This window comes from Rosa rugosa, chromosome 2 (genome assembly GCF_958449725.1).
Source record: "Rosa rugosa chromosome 2, drRosRugo1.1, whole genome shotgun sequence".
Classification (NCBI taxonomy): Eukaryota; Viridiplantae; Streptophyta; class Magnoliopsida; order Rosales; family Rosaceae; genus Rosa; species Rosa rugosa.
The window spans coordinates 69,769,151-69,794,668 of NC_084821.1; the positions used below are offsets into that span (position 1 = coordinate 69,769,151).

At 37.4% G+C, this 25,518-nt stretch overlaps 2 protein-coding genes and 1 pseudogene across 4 annotated transcripts; all 3 read left to right on the forward strand.

Moving 5' to 3' along the window:
* Window positions 1–198: 198 nt before the first annotated feature.
* Window positions 199–5,489, forward strand: LOC133729764 (G-type lectin S-receptor-like serine/threonine-protein kinase At1g61370). 3 transcript variants are annotated; one of them, XM_062157331.1, is made up of 8 exons: window positions 199–594; window positions 2,093–3,130; window positions 3,213–3,320; window positions 3,450–3,646; window positions 3,740–3,950; window positions 4,403–4,640; window positions 4,745–4,895; window positions 5,037–5,489. In XM_062157331.1, the coding sequence occupies exons 2-8, from the start codon at window positions 2,236–2,238 to the stop codon at window positions 5,337–5,339; spliced, it is 2,103 nt and encodes a 700-aa protein (XP_062013315.1). In that variant the 5' UTR covers window positions 199–594; window positions 2,093–2,235; the 3' UTR covers window positions 5,340–5,489. The 3 variants fall into 3 exon arrangements, with proteins under 3 accessions (XP_062013315.1, XP_062013316.1, XP_062013314.1); XM_062157332.1 differs by lacking the exon at window positions 199–594 and adding an exon at window positions 1,263–1,614; XM_062157330.1 differs by lacking the exon at window positions 199–594 and having other exon boundaries at window positions 1,657–3,130.
* Window positions 5,490–8,832: 3,343 nt separating this feature from the next.
* LOC133731407 (uncharacterized) lies at window positions 8,833–19,438 on the forward strand (annotated as a pseudogene).
* On the forward strand, window positions 17,817–21,673 carry LOC133731408 (G-type lectin S-receptor-like serine/threonine-protein kinase SD1-29). Its single transcript, XM_062158785.1, has 3 exons — window positions 17,817–17,918; window positions 18,169–18,247; window positions 20,907–21,673. The coding sequence occupies exons 1-3, from the start codon at window positions 17,817–17,819 to the stop codon at window positions 21,671–21,673; spliced, it is 948 nt and encodes a 315-aa protein (XP_062014769.1).
* The last annotated feature ends 3,845 nt before the right edge of the window (window positions 21,674–25,518 follow it).

Here is a 25,518-nt window from a genome sequence, read left to right on the forward strand (position 1 = left end):
GGGTTTTAATCCATACCTGTAATTCTTTACTTGTTTATAATAATAACTAATTATATTAATTTCTTTTTAAAACCCCATGTCCCGATGATCTTATCAACTTATGTATATGGAGAAAGTCATCACTCATCAACACACTAGTCACGACGCTGCTTGGCTTCCCTCAATTCTCTTACGCCACCCAAAAAGATCCCTCTCCGGCTTTGATGAGATCAAAGTCTCAAACACAGATATTCTAATTTTTTACTTGTTTGTTTGTTTTTGTTTTTTTTTGTAATTTTTGTGTGTGCTGCTTGCTTCATGCAAGTAACACAGGTAAATATAAGATTTTAATTGCGGATGTCAATTATTATAGATTAAAATATAAAACTGGGTCAATTATGATCACCCACCTCCCCACCAAAAAAAAATAAAAATTCCCATTTCACAGAAACAAGGAAGTGAAGAAACTGAAGAGAAAATGAAGAATAAGAAGAAGAAGGAAAGCCGTCAATGGCGGCTTGTTGGATCTCCGCCAGGCGTCTTATACTCCCTAAAACCATTCAACTTATCAAAAATCCAAAGCTTTTTGCTCTCACTTCCCTTTACTCCTTTCAGGTACTCAATTGTTTCTACTCTAAATTTCAGAACATTGCAAAGTTTCAATCTTTTCCATCAAGTTCTAATGTATGTTAGCTATTTTGTCATGATGATGATGATGATAGGTGTTATGATTCTTTGATGTAGAGATTAATTGATTGGTTTTAGTTGAGGGTTTGGGGGAGAAAAGTCATGGGTGATATTTACTGGGTTTCATTTACTTTTTCTGAATTTCTTGTGCTGAATTTTACCTATCAGATGATTTCTTTGCATGTAATCTGGGTCTCTCTCAGGATGAAAATATCATACAATGCTTTGCTTCCTTCACTTAAAGTTCAATTCTTTTACTTAATGCATGTTAATCTTGTACATGGTTGAAAACAATGTTATAGCAGCTCAATTACAGTTTGAATGTTACTGAAAGTGACCAAAAAAGATAGAGAGATGTGAATGGTCTCAAATGGTGTGCTGTAACAATGTTACAGCTCAAGGTGTTGACAGGCTTACTTGCCTGACACCATCCGTGTTCGTTATTTTCATCCTAATTAATATGTTGAAAATCTGAAAGTGGCCAAAGAAGATAGTGAGGTGTGAACTGTATCTATAAAATGTCGTTTAGTCACTGTGAAATTTACTAATATATGCTTTATTGGTTGACAATCACAATGAAATATCCCAGGTTTGGTTAGAAATTTAACTGCCTTAACAATGAATTTCTATACTTTAGTATGAACAGAGCTCTGCTTCCGAATTTCATTCTTCTGAAATTTAACAGCCTTAAAAATGAATTTCTATACTTTATTTGTCATTGTTTTGACAGACACACTATTGGGATGTCAATGGGTGTTGGAACCAAAAGTGCCTGTCTTTTAAATTCTCCAAAGTCTTAGATTACTTCCTATAATTGTGTTTATAGTTTCAAGATGTAAGCTTTCATTGATGGAGGGATTGGAGGACACGTTGTATGTTTTTTTTTGTGGTCTAGAAGAAGATTGTCAACTTGATGCTTATCAAGGGTTACTGTTTTAAGTCTTGGAGGTACGTCGTTGAGTCAAATATCACCTAGAAGGAGCTTAGATTATATCAAATTTGTCCCAATGACTTTAAAAGCATTTGTAGAACTACCATAGAACTTTCTCAATTATCTGGTCTAAGCTAAGTTCTGTGTGGCCTAGTTGCTTTAGTATATATAGCTATCCTTGTGAAACAGAAAATAATTGACATTGTTCTTCTGCAAAACATATTCGGGTAGCGATGCAACTGGGTAGTGTTACTTTGTTTTTCTTATTCTTCTTTAGTTTGCTTCCATCACAGTACGATGCTGAAGTATATAACATAACTCCTTCACACCCATTAGAAGAGAGACAAACTCTAGTTTCTTCTGGCCTAATATTTGAACTGGGCTTCTTCAGTCCTAATAATTCTGCCAACAAGTATATAGGCTTGTGGCACAAAAGTATTTATCCCCGTAAATATGTATGGGTGGCTAACAGAGACAATCATCTTGCCGCTGCAGACACCTTGGCTAGTTTGAGAATTGGCAGTAGCGGGAGTCTGGAGCTCGTAGATGGGAAACAGATTTCTGTCTGGTCAGCCAATATATCTAATTGTTCATCTGCAGTTCTCTTAGATAATGGAAACTTTGTTGCCAAAGATGTTATGGGAGCTGATTTGTGGGAGAGTTTTAATAATCCTAGTGACTCACTTCTGCCAAACATGTTGCTGGGATATGATAGTGGTTCTGGAAAACAGAATTTCTTGACATCTTGGAAAAGTGAAAATGATCCATCAACAGGGATATTCTTGGTCGGACTGTCAGCAGAGTTGCCGGCACAGTTGTATAGTTGGATTAATGGATCTACTCCCCACTGGAGAAGTGGGCCATGGGATAAATCAAAGTTTATTGGTATACCCACAATGAATTCTCAGTATCTATCTCCATTTACTCTTGTTGATAATGTGACACAGGGTACCAGGTATATGTTTTACAGTTTTGACAAAATTCTCGGATTTGATAAAACTCTTGCATATATGGACATATCTTCAGAAGGAATACTGCGCAATTTGTATTCACCAAGTGGCAAGAAATGGTACTATGACTGGCAGTCATCGGAAAATCCATGCAACAATTATGGTGCCTGTGGACCTTTTGGGGTTTGCAAAGCTTCTGAATCTCCAATCTGCAAGTGTTTGAAAGGGTTTATACCCAAGTCAAATGAGGAATGGAGCAAAAGAAACTGGACCGGAGGTTGTGTGAGACGAATAAATTTGTCTTGTGAGACACACACAAATGAATCAGTCTCATCTAAAGGGAAAGATGGGTTTTTGAAGATGGAAAGATTGAAAGTACCCGATTTTCATGAATATCTGACTTCTGTGGTTCTAGACAAGTTCGAGGACTGCAAGATAAAGTGCCTGAATAATTGTTCTTGCCTAGCTTATGCATATGTTGATAACATAGGGTGTTTGGTCTGGTCCAAAGACCTTATTGATATACAGCAGTTTCCATCTCTTGGAGAAGATCTTTATGTCCGCCTAGCACGCTCAGAACTAGGTAAATGATAATAGCTCTTGCACAAATCTTGCAGCACTAATTTTTATTTGTATTATTTGTTGATATTGTTTTTTATTTTCAGGTGAAGGAAAGCCGATAAAATTAATTGCCAGCCTTACAACTATTGGATTTATGAGTATCTTGGTTGCTGTAGTCTTCAGTTTGCACAGGTGGCGTGCCAACCAAAAGCGTAAGAGAATTAAATTAAGGGGTCAATTAATTTAGCATATTAGAATTTGATATTTATCATCTTTTATCCAAATGTTGATTCTTGTTTTTTTCCAACTCAGTGATTGATATTTTTTTTTTGCATAATCAGGACATGTCAAATTAACAACACGTCGTTTGGAATCAACTAGTATGATTAAGATTTATAGAGACGGTCTTCGAGAGTATATAGGACAGCATGATTCCTCCGAGCTAAGGATGTATGATTTTGATAGCATAGTAATCGCCACGGACGGCTTTAGCATCACAAATAAACTGGGGCAAGGAGGCTTTGGCCCAGTTTATAAGGTATTTTCTTTCCTAAGGAAAAAATATATAGCACTTCCAACTGGTACCTTGTACAGGAAATAATGGAATTATTGATTTGTGTAACTCGTGTAGGGGTTGCTACCCGAAGGGAGGGAAATAGCAGTAAAAAGACTTTCTAGTAGCTCGGGACAAGGTGTGGAGGAGTTCAAGAATGAAATGTTGTTGATCTCCAATCTTCAACACAAAAACCTTGTCAGGATCATGGGTTGTTCTGTCAAACAGAATGAAAAGTTACTTATCTACGAATTCATGCCAAACAAAAGCTTGGATACTTTTCTATACGGTTAGTTTCACTATTGTTTATGTTCAGCTGCAATACTTTACTCATCTTTATCTTATTCTCCTGAAAGTTCTCTATCTTCGTCTATTCTTTCAATATAGTTATGAATGAAATCTCAGGAACTAAATTACAGTCACAAATTGGTCATTGAATTTTTTCTCGATTGACACAAAGTATCATTGAGTTTGACTAATCAAGACATTCAACATGCAAGTTTAATGCTCACCACTATCTAACATGCTCTGTGTTTGTTCAGTTCAGATATGCATTATGCATTCATTACTTTTCATACAAGTGTGTGTCTATTTTTTAGCAATTTATGATTAGAATCTTGTTTGAACTGAATTTTAAGGCTAGAAGTCTTGTGATACACTATGTTCCATTGTAGTGTGTATGAGAAATATGAATAGTGTTGATGATAGTACTCTAATTGGATGCGCTGGATATTTGATTAGATCCAACAAAGAGAGCAGTGCTGGATTGGGCTAAACGCTTTAACATTATTCAGGGTGTTGCTAAGGGGCTTCTTTATCTTCATCATGATTCCTATGTGAAGGTGATTCATAGAGATCTAAAAGTCGGTAACATCCTCTTGGATGAGAAAATGAATCCAAAAATCTCAGATTTTGGGTTGGCACGCATTGTTGAAGGAACGCAGAGTCTAGAAAATACTCAGAAGGTTGTGGGAACACGGTAAATATTAGTTTTTCTGTTACACACTCACATGGCATTTTATTTAAGCCAGAAACCAGTAGAAGCAATTTTATCAGATACATACCAATGTGTTTACTGTGCAGTGGCTATATGTCTCCGGAGTATGCTATGGGTGGGATATTTTCCGAGAAATCTGATGTCTATAGCTTCGGGGTCTTGGTATTGGAGATTATTAGCAGCAAGAAGAATAGCAGCTTCTATTTATATGACCAACAACTTGGCTTCCTTGCCTATGTAAGTTCATACTCTAAATCCTAATGTAAAATAGTTTATTTTATGTAGTCTAGCTCATTATTTAGCTTAAACCATTAAGTTGAAGCTAAATACAGCACTGTCTTAACAAGTCTTCACAACAACTAATGTGAATATTTTCAGGCTTGGAACATGTGGAATGAAGGCAGGGCATTGGAGTTAGTAGATGAAGTATTGGGTGATTCATACTCCTCATCAGAAGTAATGACATGTGTGCATGTTGGGCTTCTTTGTGTACAGGACAATGCTGCTGATAGACCAACCATGGCGGATGTATCTTTAATGCTAAGCAGCGAGAAAGATGGTCCACATCCAAAGAGGCCTGTATTCACCATTCAAAACTCAGTTTATCATCCTGGACCATCCTATGAAGATACTAATTCCTCCAAAAATGAAGCTAGCATTACAACGATCGAAGGACGTTAGGCAACAGCAAATTGTTGCATCAAAACCCATAGTAGATAGACCCTCACTGATGCTTTTACAGTTTGTATATACGGCATGTACGTGAACATTGTCTTTATTTGCATGAAGTTGATTCCTATCAATGAATAAAAGGATGTTCAGTTTTCTTTGCCTTTTTTTGAAACGTTCTTTCATCGATGCTCTAAATTTTGAGTAGTTCAAAAATTAACTGGAAACCTTTTTGATGATGTGGTATTGTGGTTCGAGATTTTGATGCCTGTCACCTAATCATTCATTCAGTACACCCAACACCTAAAGCCCAAAATGAGAACTTTAAATTATGAACCTTTTTGTGCACTGACCGAAAATTTTGTCAAATTAAGAAGCAGAAGAGCTAGCCATGGCGGCTTTTTGGGCGCCGGTTGGGGTTGTCACAGCTCCGCCGTCAGATTCCGATTTCAATTGCAGCTCTTGGAATGACAGTTCAACCTCCTTAGAGCTTCCGAGTCCATGCTCTCACTTCCCTTTGAATCCTCTTGGGTATGTTCTACTCTTTTAATTTCTGAAATTTTTTCCTTTTTGTTCTGTAGTGAGATTTTGTAAGAACCCAAGTGAAATGCCATACTTCTTTTTATTTTATTGTTTGGTTTAATGAACTCCACTAGGAAGTAGGAACCTATGAATTTTGTTTTTTTGGTGAGACAGGGAGGCAGGAATTATTCAAAGTTTTGTGTTCATGACTTTGAACAAATTGACAGTACTTTCTCCATTAGAAAATGAAATGTGCCTTATGTGAGATTGAAGTTTTCTTTCCTATACATGCTATTATAAAAGTGCTGCATCATTCATGCCACACAGGAAACAGAGAGAGAAGAGAGAACCAAGTACACTGACAGAAGCTATCTAAAATCTCTGCAACAGTTTAACAGAAGCACAGAGACAGAGAAGGGAGATAGTCTATTATATTAAGCAATGGTGCTCTACTTCTCCTCCTTTTTACCTGTGAGTATCTTCTTTGACACTCCCCCAGATATTGTTGCTAATTCAATTCTCATAAAAAAGCCAGCATTCAGTGTTTGGCTTCGTCTGAGACAACTCAGACAAGTCTTTCAACTTACAAGTTTATATTCAAGTCTCTCTGTAACGTAAATTCTTTGAACTTGAAAGTTCAATAATACTCTGCAGGAAAACAAAAAAGTAACGAACTGCTCTGGTTTCTTGTTTCAAAAGTTAAACAAGATAAACTACGTACTCTCTGTTTTTTACGGGCAAGTGGTATTTGGGAGTTGCAGAAAGCAACCTTGAAAAGCTCTCAGGCTTTCTGTGGCTTTCTACATTATAAATACCAGGTCAAACTTTCTAAACAAGGTGAAACAACCCTCCATTCTCTTCCGGGTAAGCAAAAGATCATGGCTTTTCACTCTTATTTACGTTTTGGTTTACTTCTCGAGGCATTTAACGAGACAGGTTGTTGCATCTTTCTCAGGTCGATTTTATCTGTAGCAATGTTACCGTAGAAGAAGGCAGAGGAGGCCATAGTGAGCCAGAGCATTGATCATGAAGACAGAGACGAAGAAATCCCGGATCACCATCAAACTGGTATGGTGGCTCTGTTTTATGATGCCTTGTTCAGCTGTGCGTCAAATCAAGTAAGAAACTTTAACAAAAACCCAACTCGGAATTTCTGCTTCTTGAGTACCCTGTGTGTTCAGTTCAGATCTCTATGATGCATTTACTTCTACTTTAATTTCATACAACTTTGTCTGCATTTCGTAGCAATGAAAGAAGGCTAGAAATCTGGTTTTAACCAAATTTTGAAAAGGGAGCAGGCTCATGATATTTCATTGTAACATGCATGGGGAGTCATGATTTATGAAAACCCATTATTGATTACACTAACTAGGTGCATTGATTTTCTGATCAGATACGAGAAAGAGAGCAGTGCTTGATTGGGCAACACGCTTTGACATTATTCAGGGTGTTGCTAGAGGACATCTTTATTTCCATCATGATTCCTATGTGAAGGTAATACATAGAGATCTGAAAGTCAGCAACATTCTCTTGGATGAGAAAATGAGTCCAAAAATTTCAGATTTTGGATTGGCACGCATAGCTAAAGGGACTCAAAATCTAGAAAATACTCAAAAATTGTGGGAACACGGGAAGAATCATTTTCTTCCTAATCTCCAACATGTTGAATTAGTTACGTACTTATTAGTTTCTATGTAGTGGCTATATGTCTCCAGAGTATATGCCATTGGGGGGATGTTTTCTAAAAAATCTAATGTGTACAGGTTTGGGGTATTGGTCTTGGAGATTATTAGCAGCAAGAAGAATACCAGCTTCTCTTTATATGACAAACAGCTAGGCTTTCTAGGCTAACTTACAACTTCTAATGTAAAATGTGGACTCATGAGCAGTTTCTTTAGTGTAGCTTAAACCACATATATGAACCTTTACAGGCGTGGAACTTGTGGAATGAAGATGGGGGATTGGAGTTGGTAGATGAAATATTGGGTGATTCATATTCCTCATCAGAAGTAATGATCACATGCGTGCATGTTGGGCTTCTTTGCATACAGGACAATGCTGCAAATAGACCAACCATGATGGATGTAGCTTTAATATACATTGTTAAACCACAATGCAATGCTTTCTAATCATTCTCAAGGGGTTCTTATACATATTGAAGGTTTTCTTTTTGGTGTAGAAAACAAACCGTTTCTCTTGGGGTCGTTAGTATATGAAGGTGTTTAAGGAGATGCACCTTCATTGATGTGTTTACACTTTACACTTTGTATTGACAATTTTGTATACAAAAGTCAAGTTTTCATCATGTGATAGATTTTCCTTGAAATCATGACAAAGTTTGATATACATTGTTGTTGAGTCATTTTGGACCAGCTTAGCTTTTGAGTTATCACTGCAACACTGGACCATTGGTCCATACCCACAATTCCATGGTGCTCAAAGTTCAACCTAACTATTCCATGGTGCTCAAAGTTCAACCCAACTATTCCATGTTTTATATTTACTGCCGTATGAGACTAAAACTCAAGTAATTATGGGATGTTACTTGTAGATGCCAATCATTGTAGATTAGAAACTGGGTCAATTACCGGTCAACCAAAAATGAAGAAGAAGAAGAAGAAGAAGGAAAGCCGTAAATGGCGGTTGTTGGGTCTCCGGTAGACGTCTTCCCTTGACTCCTTTCAGGTACTGAATTGTTTCTACTGTAAATTACTAAAGATTGCAAGGTTTCAATGTTTTCCATCTAGTGCTTATGTCATGATGATAATGATGGGTCTTAATTATAAGTCTTTGATGTTGAGATTGATTGGTTTTAGTTGAGGGGTTTGGATGGGAGATATTTACTAGGTTTCATTTACTTTTTCTGAATTTCTTGGTGCTGAATTGCCTCTCAGATGATTTCTTTGTATGTAATCTGGGTCCCTCTCAGGATGAAAATATCACACTGCTTTGCTTCCTTCACTTAAAGTTCAATTCTTTAATGTCAATTGTGTCCACGGTTGAAAACAATGTTACACCAACCCACTAAGATTTAAGGATACTGTCAACTTCAAACTTGTCGCATATATGTCTTGGATGGTATGTCATTGAGTCAAATGATCTTCTAGAAGGAGCTTTAATAATGTCAAATTTGTCTGCTGTGACTTTTGAAGCATTGGCAGAACTATCATAGTATTTTGTTTAGTACTGTGTGGCCTAGTTCTTTAGCACTTTCAGCAGCCGAGCTATCCCTGTGAAACAGAAAATATTTGACATTGTTCTTCTGCGAAACATATCCAAGCAGGGATGCAACTAGGTACTATTACTTTGTTTTTCTTATTAATCTCCAATTTTCTTCCCTCACAGTATGGCGCTGAAGTATACAACATAACTCCTTCACACCCGTTAGCAGAGGGCCAAACTCTAGTCTCTCCTGGCCTAATATTCGAATTGGGCTTCTTCAGTCCAAACAGTTCTGTTAATAAGTATGTGGGATTGTGGCACAAAAGTATATTTCCCCGTAAATATGTATGGGTAGCTAACAGAGATATTCCTCTTGCTGCTACAGACACCTTGGCTACTTTGAGAATTGGCAGCAATGGGAATCTGGAGCTCGTAGATGGGAAACAGAGTTCTGTCTGGTCGGCCAATATATCTAATTGTTCATCTGCAGTTCTCAAAGACGGTGGAAACTTTGTTGTCAGAGATGTTATGGGAGCTGATTTATGGGAGAGTTTTAATAATCCTAGTGACTCACAACTGCCAAGCGTGTTGGTGGGATATGATAGAGGTTCTGGAAAACAGAATTTCTTGACATCTTGGAAAAGTGAAAATGATCCATCATCAGGGACATTCTTGGCTGGACTGACAACAGAGTTGCCAACACAATCGTACGTTTGGATTAATGGAGATACTCCCCACTGGAGAAGTGGGCCATGGGATAAATCAAGGTTTATTGGTATACCCACGACTAATTCTCTCTATCTAAATCCATATACTCTTATTGATAATGTGACACAGGGAACAAGGTATTTATTTTACAGTTTTGACAAAATTCCTGGTGTCAAAATTCTTGCATATGCCGACCTATCTTCCGAAGGTATACTGAGGTTTTTGCTTTCAGAAAGTGGCAAGAACTGGTATCTTGACTATGAGTCATGGAAAAGCCCATGTGACAATTATGGCGCCTGTGGACCTTTTGGGGTCTGCAAAGCTTCTGACTCTCTAATCTGCAAGTGTTTGAAAGGGTTTATTCCCAAGTCAAATGAAGAATGGAGCAAAAGAAACTGGACCGGAGGTTGTGTGAGACGAAAGAAATTGTCTTGTGAGACTAACATAAATGCATCAGTCTCATCAAAAGAAAAAGATGGGTTTTTGAAGTTGGAAAGATTAAAAGTACCCGATTTTCATGAATATCTGAATACTTTGGCTGTGGACAAGTTCGAGGACTGCAAGATACAGTGCCTGAGTAATTGTTCTTGCCTGGCTTATGCTTATGTTGATAACATAGGGTGTCTGGTGTGGTTCAAAGACCTTATTGATATGCAGCATTTTCCATCATATGGACAAGATCTTTACATCCGCCTTGCAGACTCAGAACTAGGTAAATGATAATAGCTCTCGCACAGCTTTTATACCACTCATTTTCGTTTGTATTGTAGGTTGATTTTTTTTCTTTCTTTTCAGGTAGTGAAGGAAAGCCGATAGAGTTAATTGCCAGTCTTACAGCTATTGGATTTTTCAGTATTTTGGTTGCTATAGTCTTCAGTTTGCACAGGTGGCGTGCTAACAAAAACCGTAAGAGAATTAGATGAGGGGGCCAATTAATTTAGCACATTATAAGAATTTATTATTTATTGTCTGTAACCCAAATGTTGCTTCTTGTTTAATTCCACTCTGTGTGATGATTTTATTTGCAAAATCAGGACACGTCGAATTAACACCACGGCGCTTGGAATCAACTAGTATGATTAAGATTTATAGAGACGGTCTTCGAGAATATATAGGAAAGCATGAATACTCAGAGCTAAAGATATATGATTTTGATAGCATACTAATCGCCACAGACAGCTTCAGCATCACAAACAAACTCGGTCAAGGAGGCTTTGGCCCAGTTTATAAGGTATTTTCTTTGCCAAGAAAAACATATATAGCACTTGAGAAGGTTATGTCTATGCAATGACTAATTTATGGACATCGTGTAGGGGATGCTACCAGAAGGGAAGGAAATAGCAGTAAAAAGACTATCTAGTAGCTCAGGACAAGGTGTCGAAGAGTTCAAGAATGAGATGCTGTTGATCTCCAATCTTCAACACAAAAACCTTGTTAGGATGATGGGTTGTTGTGTTAAAGAGGATGAGAAGTTACTGATTTACGAGTTCATGCCAAACAAGAGCTTGGATACTTTTCTATATGGTTAGTTTCACTCGTGTTTTATTTTAGCTGTTGTACGCTACTCATCTTTGCCTGTATTCCTTTTAATATTAATATGCTTGAAAAGTTCTAGCATAGAGATATGACGAATTCACATGAACTAAATTTACCCAAGTCATGAATTATCATATAGCTAGTTTGACTGAGGAAGACATTCAGCCCTGCAGGTTTAATGCTTACCACTGTCAAATTATTTTGTGTGTATGTTCATTAATTTCTGTATTATATACTCGCTACTTTTCATGCAAATATTTGTATTTGTCAACACTTAAAGCGTAGAAATCTAGTTATATTTAAGGCTAGAAGTCTAGTGGTTGTCAATGTTTCTTTGTTACGTGCATGGGAAATATGAATAGCATTACTAATCTAACTGGGTCCATTGAATATTTGATTAGATCCGACGAAGAAAGCAGTGCTTGATTGGGCGACACGCTTTAATATTATTCAGGGTGTTGCTAAAGGGCTTCTTTATCTCCATCATGATTCTTATGTGAAGGTGATACATAGAGATTTAAAAGTCAGTAACATTCTCTTGGATGAGAAAATGAATCCAAAAATCTCAGATTTTGGATTGGCACGCATTGTTGAAGAAACACAGAGTCTAGATAATACTCAGAAGGTTGTCGGAACACGGTGAGAATCAGTTCTTTAAGCCAGAAACCAAAAGAGGCGATTTTGTCAGATCTGTACTAATGTGTTTGTTGTGCAGTGGCTATATGTCTCCGGAGTATGCCATGGGTGGGATATTTTCTGAAAAATCTGATGTCTACAGCTTCGGGGTCTTGGTATTGGAGATTATTAGCGGCAAGAAGAATACCATCTTCTATTTATATGACCAACAACTAGGCTTCCTGGCATATGTAAGTTTATACATAATGTAATTGTTGTCTACATCTTTAGGGTCTTGACAAGTCTTAACAATAATTAATGAGATTATTTTTAGGCATGGAACTTGTGGAATGAAGGCAAGGCATTGGAGTTAGTAGATGAAATTTTGGGTGATTCATACTCGTCATCAGAAGTAATGACATGCGTGCATGTTGGGCTTCTTTGTGTACAAGACAATGCTGCGGATAGACCAACCATGACGGATGTAGCTTCAATTCTAAGCAGCGAGAAAGTTGGTCCACATCCAATGAGGCCTGTATTTACCATCCAAAAGTCAGCTTATCATCGTGGACCATCCTCTGAAAATACTAATTCCTTCAAAAATGAAGCTAGCATCACGATGATCGAAGGACGTTAGGCAACATCAAATTTTTGCATTAAAATGCAAATGCCTTCTGGTCATTCTCAAGCCTTCTAGTACACATTGTAGGCCTTTTGGTGTAGAAAACTATCCCTTGCTCATGGGGTTTGTAGTATATAAGGTTTTACCCAAAGTAGATAGACCCTCGTTCATGCTTTCACACTTTGTATATTCGGCGTGAACGTAAAACACTTCCAAGTCTTATTTGCATGATGTTGAATCCTATCAATGAATAAAAAGATGTTCAGTTTTGTTGCCTTTCGTTGAAATGTTGTTTCACAGTTCAAAAATAACCCAATTCACTGTAACCTTTTTGATGATGTGGTGCGAGGTTTTGATGCTAGTCACCTAATCATTTACACACTACACCCAACACCTAAAGCCCAAAACGAAAACTTCAAATTATGAACCTTTTGACAATTTTGTCAAATTAAGAAGCAGAAGAGCCATCGATGGCGGCGTTTTGGCGCGCCAGTCACAGCTCCGCCGTCGGGTTCCGATTTCAATTGCAGCTCTCGGATTGGCAGTTCAGCTTTCTTCTCTGAACTTCTGAGTCCCTGCTCTCTCAGGTATTTTCAATTCTTGTTCACTTGTTGTAAATTTAGCATTGTGATTTATATTGATTTGATTTATTAAGTAATTTCAACTAGCATTGCTGCAATACATTGAGCTTTAATTCATGCAAGTAAAGCCTTTTTCTTTTTCTCTGAGACTACTGAGCGTTCTTTTATTTTCTGAATTTTTTTTTTCCTTTTTACTCTGCTGTGAGTAAGTTCTTGTTCACTAACTGGTATCCTTTTTTTTTTTTTGGTTTAATGATCTCAAGTAGGAAGTAGGAACCCATGAATTATTTTTTTGTTTTGTTTGGTGAGACAGGGAGGCAGGAATTGTTTAGAGTTTTGTGCTCATGACTTTGAACAAATTGACAGAACTTTCTCCATTAGAAAATGAAATGTGCCTTATGTGAGATTGAAGTTTTCTTTCCTATACATGTTGTATTTTTGTTTTTATATATATCAAACTACGAAGATTGCATTACTTAAAACAGCAACTAAGCAAGAGGGTGAGATCGAGGTAGCCTCATTAAAAACTACAATTTGAGAGGAAAAAAAAATAGTGCCACTCTTTAGAAAGTAAGATATTGCTTAATTGGTTGACAATCACAATTAAATATATCATGGTTGATTAAAAAATTTAAAACTTTCAAAATCAATAGCTATTATGTTCTGTTAACAGAGCTTTGCTTCTGAGTTTCATCCAAAACCCAGTACCTTAATGCTATTAGTTTTAAGTTCTTCACAGCCATTGGCACAGGGAGAAAATCTAGTTTCTCCTAGCCAAGTTTCCGAATTGGGATTCTTTATTCCTAACAATTCTGCTAATAAGTATGTGGGGTTGTGGCACAAAAGTATATTTCCTCGTAAAGTTTTATGGGTGGCAAACAGAGAAAGTCCCCTTGCAGTTAGTGATACATTGGCTAGTTTGAGAATTGGAAGCAATGGGAATCTGGAGCTCATAGATGGGGAGCAGAATTCTGTCTGGTCAACCAATATATCAGCGTCATCTAATAGTTCATCTGCAGTTCTTTTAGACACTGGAAACTTTGTTCTCAGAGATGATGCCGGAGTTGATTTGTGGGAGAGTTTTAATTTCCCTTGTGACACACTCCTACCAAGCCAGCTGCTAGGATATGATAGTAAATCTAGAAAGAGGCAGTTCTTGACTTCTTGGAAAAGTGAGAGTGATCCATCAACTGGGAAATATTTGGTTGGACTCTCTCCTCAGACGCCATCACAAGTGTTCATTTGGATTAATGGATCAACTCCCCATTGGAGAAGTGGGTCATGGGATAAATCAAAGTTCATTAGTGTACCAAGTATGGATGATCGATATCGAAGTGGATTTAGTCTAGATGATAATGTGATAAAGGGATCCAAGCATTTCTCTTATAGTTTTTTTTACTATACTATATCCTATTTTAGCATCTCTTCCGAAGGAATAGCAGATCTTATGCTTTCAGAAAGTGGCAAGAACTGGTTTCTTAATTGGGAGACACCATATAATCCATGTGACAATTATGGAGCTTGTGGACCTTTTGGGGTTTGCAAAGCTTCTGAGTCTCATATCTGCAAGTGTTTGAAGGGTTATGTACCAAAGTCAGATGACGAATGGAGCAACGGAAACTGGACAGGAGGATGTGTAAGGCAAACCAAATTGTTTTGTGATAGTGATACAAGCAAGTCAGTCTCAACGAGAACAAAAGAAATGATGATGGGTTTTGGAAGATTATAAGATTAAAAGTACCAGATTCTCATGAATTAGTTCTTACACCTTTGGATGCTGAAAACACGCCTGATGACTGCAAGATACGGTGCCTGAATAATTGTTCTTGCCTCGCTTATGCATTTGTTAATAAAATAGGGTGTTTGGTCTGGTCCAAAGACCTTATTGATATACAACAGTTTTCCTCCGGCGGAGAAGATCTTTACGTTTGCCTAGCACACGCAGAACTAGGTAAATTTCAATATTTCTTGCATAACTCAATTTAGCAGTATCTTTTCTTTTGTATCTCATGCTTGCTTTTGAAATGTAAATTCCTTTTTTCTTAGGTGAAGGAAAGCCAATAAAGTTAATTGCCAGCCTTATAGCTGTTTTTTCTGTCAGTATCTTGGTTGCCATAGTGTTTGGTTGGCACAAGTTGCGGGCTAACCGAAAGGGTAAGAGAATCAGGTTTGAGGGGGTTCTGCCTTTCCCATTATTATGTAACAATCAAAATATTATGACTTTGATGCATAACTGGATAGGAACATATTTACTGTTTGATAACCACAACTTGTTTGTTATTTTGCTCTGATACAGTTTTGATGATTAAAGTTGCAGAATCAGGACACATCAAAACAATAACACAACATTTTGGATCAACTAATACATTTCAGTCTTCAAGAGACACTATTCGGGAATATATAGGGAAGCATGATTTATCAGAGCTATTGATCTATGATTTTGATACCATATTAATAGCTACGAAAAATTTCAGCATCACAAACAAACTAGGGCAGGGTGGCTTTGGTCCAGTTTATAAGGTAATTATATTATTTTAAAAATAATACAGCATTGCAACAGGTGCAGGAATCAGACATGAATGCAATGATTAATTTCTTGACCTCGTGTAGGGTATGCTAGAAGAAGGCAAGGAAATAGCAGTGAAAAGGCTATCTAGTAGCTCAGGACAAGGCATTGACGAGTTCAAGAATGAGATGTTGTTGATCTCTAATCTTCAACACAAAAATCTTGTTAGGATCATGGGTTGCTGCATTAAAGAAGATGAGAAGTTACTGATCTATGAGTTCATGCCTAACAAAAGCCTGGATACTTTTCTATTCGGTTAGTTTCAATGCTCTTTATGCTTGGCTGCAGTTACTTATTTTAAGCTATCTTGTTCTTCTAATGGATGGACCTTGAAACTCTTATTAAATTAAAATGCCTTTTTTTTTTCCTTAACATTAAGAAAAAAAGAAGAATTCAGTTGCTATTTAGAACTAGAAACGCCTGCTAACATTAAGCTACAAATATAATTACGTGAACTAAATTACCAGGGCACAACAATCCATCATTGAATTACTTTTTGATCTATACACAGAGAATTTATTCATTGATTCTAATGCACAAACAAACTGAGCTAGGCACTCAGCCCTGCAAATTTAATGCTCTTAACTGTTAATACTGCAATGTGTCTGTGAAATGCCTGTGCATGTTCAGTTCAGTTCAGTTGTCTATTATATATTCAAAACTGTGCTGGTAATTCTGGGCGTCCTCGCAAGTTTTAAGGCTTTCTGTAGTATTAACTTTTAACCTTTGCAAAAACATAATATGATTGAAACAGTGAATGACAGAGTTTACATTCTAATAGTATTGATTGTTTGATTAGATCCAACGAGAAAAGCGGTGCTTGATTGGGATAGGCGCTTTAATATTATTCAGGGGGTTGCTAGAGGGCTACTATATCTCCATCATGATTCCTATTTGAAGGTAATACATAGAGATCTGAAAGTAAGCAACATTCTCTTGGATGAGAAAATGAACCCAAAAATTTCAGATTTTGGATTGGCACGCATAGTTGAAGGAACGCAGAATCATTTCTTTGAAGGTTGTGGGAACACGGTAAGAATCATTTCTTTCCTATTTGGTGAGATGGTATCAGGAAAGATAATGTACTACTGAAAGGTTAATTGGCATGTTTGACTGCAGATTGGTAGCATGACATTTTTCTTGAAAGTCAGAAACCAAAAGAAGCAATTATGTCAGTTATATACTAATTAGTTTTTGGTGCAGTGGCTATATGTCTCCGGAGTATGCCATGGGTGGGATATTTTCTGAAAAATCTGATGTCTACAGTTTTGGGGTCTTTATATTGGAGATTATTAGCACCAAGAAGAATACCAGCTTCTGTTTATATGACCAACAGCTAGGCTTTCTAGCTTATGTAAGTTTCATACTCTATCTCCTAACGTAAAATCGTGATTTTCTGAGCAGTTTCTTTCATATATACCTGAAACCATATATACGAAGCTACATTAATGTGAAGCTAAATATTATCAGGCATGGAACTTGTGGAATGAAGGCAGGGGACTGGAGTTAGTAGATGAAGTATTGGGTGATTCATATTCCTCATCACAAGTAATGAAATGTGTGCATATTGGGCTTCTTTGTGTACAGGACAGTGCTGCTGATAGGCCAACTATGGCGGATTTAGTTTTGATGCTAAGTAGTGACACAGATTGTCCAAAACCTAAGCTGCCTGTATTCACTATCCAGAACACTTTCTCTCATCCTCAAACTCAACCTCAATATGAAAATACTTTCTGCACAAATGAAGCTACCATTACAATGATTGAAGGACGATAAGTGCTTGCAAACTGTTGCATCAGAATGTATGGCACAGCTTGCTTTGTCATAATAATAATTATTTTGTATTTTATCAGTTAATGACTTTATATGGGTCAACAACCACAGACATGACTTATGTTTTTTTTTTTTTTCCACTCTTTTGCTCTGAATATTTGACTGTAGTCTAAAGGCTTATGTAGTGTGAACTTGTTGATGCCAGTTGACTATCTATATATTCTGTACACCCAAAGAAAAAAAATTCTGAAATTCCCAACTTTTATATGTCAACAAAACTGTGTTTCATATTGGTGCACTGACTGAGAATATGAGAAATTATGAAGAAGAATACCCTCAAGCAGTGAACCTAACTTGCGCTAGAGGACAGGACAGGTCTCTTCTGCTTCTGTTTCAGGGATGAAATGCAGCTTGGTGAGTTCCTCAAATGGTACATTATTATCTTTGTTCTCAGAATTCTGAGTCTCCACCATTACCCTGCTCTCACTTCCCTTGATTCCTTTCAGGTATGTTGGATTCTTGTTCATGCTATAGTTCTAATTAATTGATTCTGGGTAAGTTTGGCCTTGCAATTTTATTGATTATTTGCCCACTGGACTCTTTTTGGGATCTTTATGATCTTTACAAGCATCAAAACATTGGAAACTATAATCTTTTTCATCAATTTCTGCTTCTACATGGTTTGGTTTGTCGAGGTTATACTCACTGGTTGATTTACTTGATCTGAATTTTCTTTCTACTGAATTTACCTATCAGATGATTCAATTCAATAGTTCCAGTTCTTGGAACCATTTTGGTGTTGATTTCTTTGCATATAATCTCGGTCTCTATCAGGGTGAGAATATCATACATTAATTTACTTCATTCACTGAAAGTGACCAAAGAAGATAGTGAGATATAACCTTGAATTCTTGATTAATGTTGTGCTGGAATAAGTTACAGCTCAAGGTGATCAACGGTAAGCCACTTTCTTCTTTAATTTTTCAATTTTTTAATTCTTCCTGCACCCAGAGAGTAGCATGCATAGAATAACCATTCTTTAGTAATTTTTTTTTCCTCAAAACTATTTCCTCTTCTTATTTTTCAACTGTTGGACTATTTTAAGTTCTCAGATCAACTGGTTATAGAGTAATAAATTTATCAAGTCAAAAAATCTTCACAAGGCCAGCTCCATAATTTATTTATTTGTTTTTTGGCTGGGGTAGGTATCCTGGATTATTCAATGATTTCTTGCATGACTTTCAGAGGATTGACTGAACTTTCTACATTAAACAAAATAAAGGGAAAATGCTCATTTACCCAATTTTAGCTTAAAATGTGCCTACTTGCCCGACTAAGAGTTTTTAAACCCCATTTACCCAAAACACTCTAAGGGATTATTTCCCCTTTACCCAATTAATTCTTTTTATTAATTTTTGGGACTTTTTTGCCCTCTCATTCAATCTCTCTACTCTCAGTTTCTCTCTCTCTCTCTCTCTCCCCCTCACCGATTTCTCTCTCCTCCCCCCTCACCGATTTCTCTATCTCTCTCTCTCTCTCTCTCTCTCTCTACTCTCAGTCTCTCTCTCTCTCTCTCTCTCTCTCTCTCTCTCTCTCTCTCTCTCTCTCTCTCTCTCTCTCTCTCTCTCTCTCTCTCTCTCCAGAAGACGTCGGATCTCTCTCTCCCTCCCTCCATCCCTCCGGCAGGTCGCCCACGACGCCTGCTCTAGCCATCGCCGCGCCGAAACTCGTCGTCGTGCTCTCCGCTGCCAGGCTCGACGCCAAGCCGACGGTCCTCGTCGCTGAGAAGCTCGGCGAGGCCGGGGTTGACCTTCTGAAGGAATCGACGACGGACTGAAAATGGCTATCTGCTATTGTGCAATCATAACCATAAAAGTTGTAACATTAGTGCCCCCCAGTAGACTTTGTATTGGGGGCCAATGATGACTGCTTTATTTATTGACGGACTGAAAACTGCTATTCCAAAGTAAATGTAGTGTTAAATTGCAGTAGTTGATAAATGAAAAAAATTGTGTTGTTTGTGTCAGTCTAGTGGGGGGCAGTAGACAGAATATTGACCCTCATAATGTGGGTTTTTAGACATTATCTGTTGTTTTGAGTGTGAATAACTTGTATAATCTGCGAAACATAGGAAGCGGTGTAATGTTTGATGGTCTATTGGGGGGCAGTAGACACATTAGTGCCACCCAATAATGTCTTTCTTAGGAGACAGTAATCATCTCTTGTTGATTTGTTTGTGATAAAGTGCAATACACTGTGAATCCTTGAAACTGGTGCAAGTTTTAATGGTTTAGTGGGGGGCAGTAGACACATTACTGCCCCCAAATAATGTCTTCATACGAAGTCAGAACCCTTCACTTAACTGGTGCAAGTTTTAATGGTTTAGTGGGGGGCAGTAGACACATTACTGCCCCCAAATAATGTCTTCATACGAAGTCAGAACCCTTCACAAAACTGGGGCAAGTTTTAATGGTTTAGTGGGGGGCAGTAATAATGGTTTAGTGGGGGGCAGTAGACACATTACTGCCCCCAAATAATGTCTTCGTGTTAAGTTTAGGGTTTAGGGGCAGCGTTAGGGGCAGTAGACACATTGCCGATGAACTGCGACGAGGACGTTGGAGTGGCTGGATCGCCGATCAATCGAACGGCGACGAGAACGTTGGATCGCCGACTGGAGCTTCATCGTCGTGTTCAGATTTGGACTGCATCTCCGGCGCGGCGATCAGAGAGAGAGAGACAGACCGGAGGTGGAGATCATGGGGAGGAGAGAGAGAGAGAGAGAGAGAGAGAGAGAGAGAGTGGAGGTGGAGATCGGGGGGAGAGAGAGAGAGTTTGGGAAGGAGAGAGAGACTGATAAGAGATGGATGGGTTTTAATTTAATTAACAGGGGCTAAAATGTCAATAGATGTAAGATTGGGTAAATGGGGTTAAAAAACTCTTGGTGGAGTAAGTGGGCATTTTTTGGGCTAAAAATGGGTAACTGGTCACAGCCCCAAAAATAAATAAATAGATTGTCATTTAGTCACATTGAGGTTACTAATATATGCTTTTATTGGTTGACAATCACAATTAACTAATTAAGTATCCCGGGTTTGGTAAGAAACTACAGAGGTTTACTTCTAAATTTCATCAAAACCAGTTCATAATTGTCATGTTTTGATGTTTCACTAATTGGGATGCCAATGGGTATTGGAACCAATAGTATTAAGTATAGTAAATTTCTCCATGTTCTTCCTATTCATCTTCAGCTTGCTTCCCTCATGCTACTGTGTTGTAGCTTATAACATAACTCCTTCACGACCATTATTACAGGGACAAACAATAGTCTCTCCTGGCCAGATTTTCGAATTGGGCTTCTTCAGTCCTAATAATTCTGCTCATAAGTATGTGGGGTTGTGGCACAAACTTTTGTTTCCTTGTAAATTTGTTTGGGTGGCTAACAGAGAAAATCCTCTTGAAGTTACCGACACCTTGGCTAATTTGAGAATTGGCAGCACTGGGAATTGGAGCTCATAGATGGGAAACAGAGTTCTATGTGGCCAATATTTCAGTGTCAACTAATGGTTCAGCTGCAGTTCTTTCAGACAATGGAAACTTTGTTCTCAAAGATGATATGGGAGTTGATTTGTGGCAGAGTTTTGATTATCCGAGTGACTCACTTCTGACGAACATGTTACTGGGATTCAATGGTAATTCTGGAAAACGGAATTTCTTGACATCCTGGAAAAGTGAAAATGATCCATCAACTGGGATATTCTTGGTTGGATTGTCAGCACAGACGCCATCACAAATGTTCATTTGGGTTGATACATCACCTCCCTACTGGAGAAGTGGGCCATGGGATAAATCCAAGTTCATTGGTGTACCTGAAATGAGTACTCAGTATCTGAGTGGATTTACTCTAGATGATAATGTGAAACAGGAAACAAAGTATTTCTCTTACACTGTATTCGACAAAACTATTGCATATCTAGACATATCTTCAGAAGGAATTACAAAGATTATGTATTCAAACACGGGAGAGAATTGGAATCTTCTCTGGCATGCACCAAAGAATCCGTGTGACATGTATGGAGCATGTGGACCTTCTGGGGTCTGCAAAGCTTCTGATACTCCAGTCTGCAAGTGTTTGAAAGGGTTTAAACCCAAGTCAGACGAGGAATGGAGCAAAAGAAACTGGACAGAAGGTTGTGTGAGACAGACCAAATTGTTTTGTGAGACAGACAAATACATCAGTCTCGTCAATTGGAAAAGAAGATAGGTTTTTAAAGATGGAAAACTTGAAAGTACCCGATCTTCATGAATATCTGGCATCTTTATCTGAAATGGACTGCAAGACACAGTGCTTGAGAAACTGTTCTTGCCTGGCTTATGCATATGTCAATAACATAGGGTGTTTGGTCTGGTCGAAAAACTCCGAAGACCTCATTGATTTACAGGAGTTTCCTTCTGGCGGAGTAGATCTTTATATTCGCCTATCACGCTCAGAACTAGGTAAATGATAATACCTCTTGGCCTCTTGCACAGCTTTTCAGTAACAGTTTTCTTTCTGTCTCATGCTTGTGTTTGTGATGTAAAGTATTTTTATGATTATATATATATATATATATATATATATATATATATAGAGAGGCCGGAGCGAGAGCGGACGTCCGCAACCCAGAAAAAGTGCGGACGTCGCTCCTCCGGCGTCGGGAAGAAAGTTCTATATATATATCCAGCTTCTATTTACTTGACCAACAGCTAGGCTTGCTTGCCTATGTAAGTTCATACTCTAAATCATAATGTAAATTCGTGATTTTCAGAGCAGTTTCTTTCATATACCTGAAACCATAAATACGAAGCTAAATATTGTCAGGCATGGAAGTTGTGGAATGAAGGCAGAGGTTTGGAGTTAGTGGATGAAGTACTGGGTGATTCATATTCCTCATCACAAGTAATGAAATGCATGCATATTGGGCTTCTTTGTGTACATGACAATGCAACTGATAGGCCAAACATGGTGGATATAGTTTTGATGTTAACTAGTGACACAGATGGTCCGCAACCTCTGAGGCCTGTATTCACTATCCAAAACTCAATTTATCGCTTACAACCACACTATGAAGATGCTAATTCCTCCAAAAATGAAGCTACCGTTACAGTGATTGAAGGCCTATAAGCTCTAGTAAATTCTTTGCTCTAGCATAATCCCATTTATATTCAGTGTATCGCATCAAAAAAATTTATATTCAGTGTATTTATTCAGTCAAGATGCTTTCAATGTTGTTTTTATGTTTTTTTTTTCCTTTTTTTTTTTAGCAAACTACATATACCCTCTTGATAGGATTTCAAAACACAAAAAACTCCACAACATTTGGTTTTGAACATTTAAGGACAAAAGTTTACATTTAAGGACAATATGCTCTCCACTTGCCACATGTCATCAGTTAATTTACTTTTTTATCCTTAACTACTTATTTTGACTTGTAATCCCTTTATAAGGATTAAATCTTACAAATAAGGACAATCTGCTCTCTACTTGCCACATGTCATGAGTTAATTTACTTTTTTACCCTTAACTACTCCTTTTGACTTCTAATCCCTTTATATTATTATTTTTTTTTCGAGAATAATCATTTTATGTTACTTTTTTTTTCCTTGAGAATAATCCGTTTATGTTACTTTTTTTTCCCCCTTAACTACTCATTTTGACTTCTAATCCCTTTATATTACTTTTTTTCTTTTTCTGAGAATAATCCCTTTATGCTACTTTTTTTTTTTTTTTTCTGAGAATAATCTGTTTATATTACTTTTTTTTTTTTAGAATAATCAATTTATGTTACTTCTCAAAAGCAAAAAAAAAAAAAAAAAAATCTTTCTTCTACACGTTGCTAAGAGAAAGAATCTCAGACCTCACTCTCCTACTACTCTCATCTCATCGCCTAATCCTACTATTGCACTCGTCCAATCCTGCTACTACACTCATACTCGTCAAGTTCTGCTACTGCACTGTACTCGTGTCCAGTTCTGCTACTCATGTTCTGCTACTGCACTCATCATCGCCTAATCCTGCTACTGCACTCGTCCAATCCTGCTACTGCACTTGTACGCTTGTCCTGCTACTGCACTCGTCATCGCTTAATCCTGCTACTGCACTCGTCCAATCTCGCTACTGCACTTGCTGCACTCATACTCGTCCAGTTCTGCTACTGCACTTGTACTCTTGTCCTGCTACTGCACTCGTCATCGCTTAATCCTGCTACTGCACTCATACTCGTCCAGTAACAGGAGCAGTAGTAGTAGCACGAGCAGGAGCAGGAGTAGTAGCAGGAGCAATAGCAGAAGCAGGAGTAATTATATCATTTCAATTTGAACAGTAGCAGATTATATCATTGATAGTAGCCGATCATATCATTGAACCAAATAACAAATTATATCACTGAACAGTAGCAGAGCATATCATTGACATAAACTATAAACTATATAGTAGCAAATCATATCATTGATAGTAGCCGATCATATCATTGAACCAAATAACAAATCATATCACTGAACAGTAGCAGAGCATATCATTGACATAAACTATAAACTATATAGTAGTCGATCATATCATTGATAGTAGCCGATCATATCATTGAACCAAATAATAAATCATATCACTGAACAGTAGCAGAGCATATCATTGACATAAGCTATAAATTATATAGTAGCATATCAATTCAATTTGAATAGTAGGAGATCAAGAATAGCTTTTATCATGGTTAGAAAGACTGAAGAATGAAAATAATTTCAAAAACAGGGTTGGAATGAACTTTGGGGGCAATAATTTCCAAAACAGGGTTGGAATGAAAATGATGCTTTGTATTTTCAAAAGACCACACCCACCCAGTAAAAGTATTAAACAAATAAACAAATTATAACTGAAATTGCCATAATTAGATAGAATCCAAAATTCCCAAAAACTCATTCCCACCCAAAAGAGAAAAGCCATAAAGATCCATGAAATCAATTCACAGTAATCCAAAAACAACACTAATAACATCCAAATTATAACTGAAATTGCCTATTGTAGTGTTTCGTCAGGCCATCAACCTGCATAAGTTCTCTAATTTGTTTCGGAGTACGTGGCAACTGCAAAAAATCCAAAAACACTTCAAGTTAGATACTACCCTTGATGAGGGGAGTATAGAGAGTATAGCACCCCACCAGATTAATGCAGGCAGAGAGAGAGAGAGAGTATAATCGTTATTGGGCTAGCAAATCAATGAATACAAGTTGATTTGATCTTTCACAGATTCATACTAATATCTTCATACCAAAAGACCTATATGGATGACTAGCACAAAAACATTAAACACAATAAGCTCAAGTTCAATCATGGAAAAATTAAGTAGCCATAGAAGGAAGAATACAGTAACTCAAATGATAAACTTGCACCTTGTGCATATTCAACCATTCAGAAACCCACAGTTCCATATAATTCTTAAGAAGCCAATCCATGAACATTAAACAAATAAGCAAACAACACAAAATTGGAAACTCCTCCGATTTAAGTATCTAGAATCTAGAATCCTCAATCACAAAAATCAGACATTTATATCTTAATTACATAAACACTTGAATTAGAGTCTCAGTAACCTTCCACTAGAAGCCGAAGGTAAGCTTCAATTCCAATATCACACACAATAAACTGATTCACTTCCAAGCAGCTGATGATACATGAAAACAGAATCCATGAAAATCATCACGAAACTAATTCAAATCAACATCACACATAACAACATAAACAAAACAGGAACCACCCACATACAAATTTATCAAGATGATTCAAAAACCAACTCGCATAAACCTCTTTTCAGCCGACAAGTCCACTGCCCACTTCAAGTACCCCTCTTTCCAAAATTCTGAACAACACCCAGAACTTGAGAACTGAAATCTCCACCATGAAAGAAAAATAGCAAAATCAAGCAAATTTCCACTCTGAAACTACCAAATGCAGCTGAAAACCAAAACCCAACTCAAAGATTGCAACTCAAATTTTCACATCCAAGCCAACTACCCGAAACCAACGCAATAAGTAATTCTACTCCTACTCCTACTACTCCAACCTCCTCTCACTCTTTT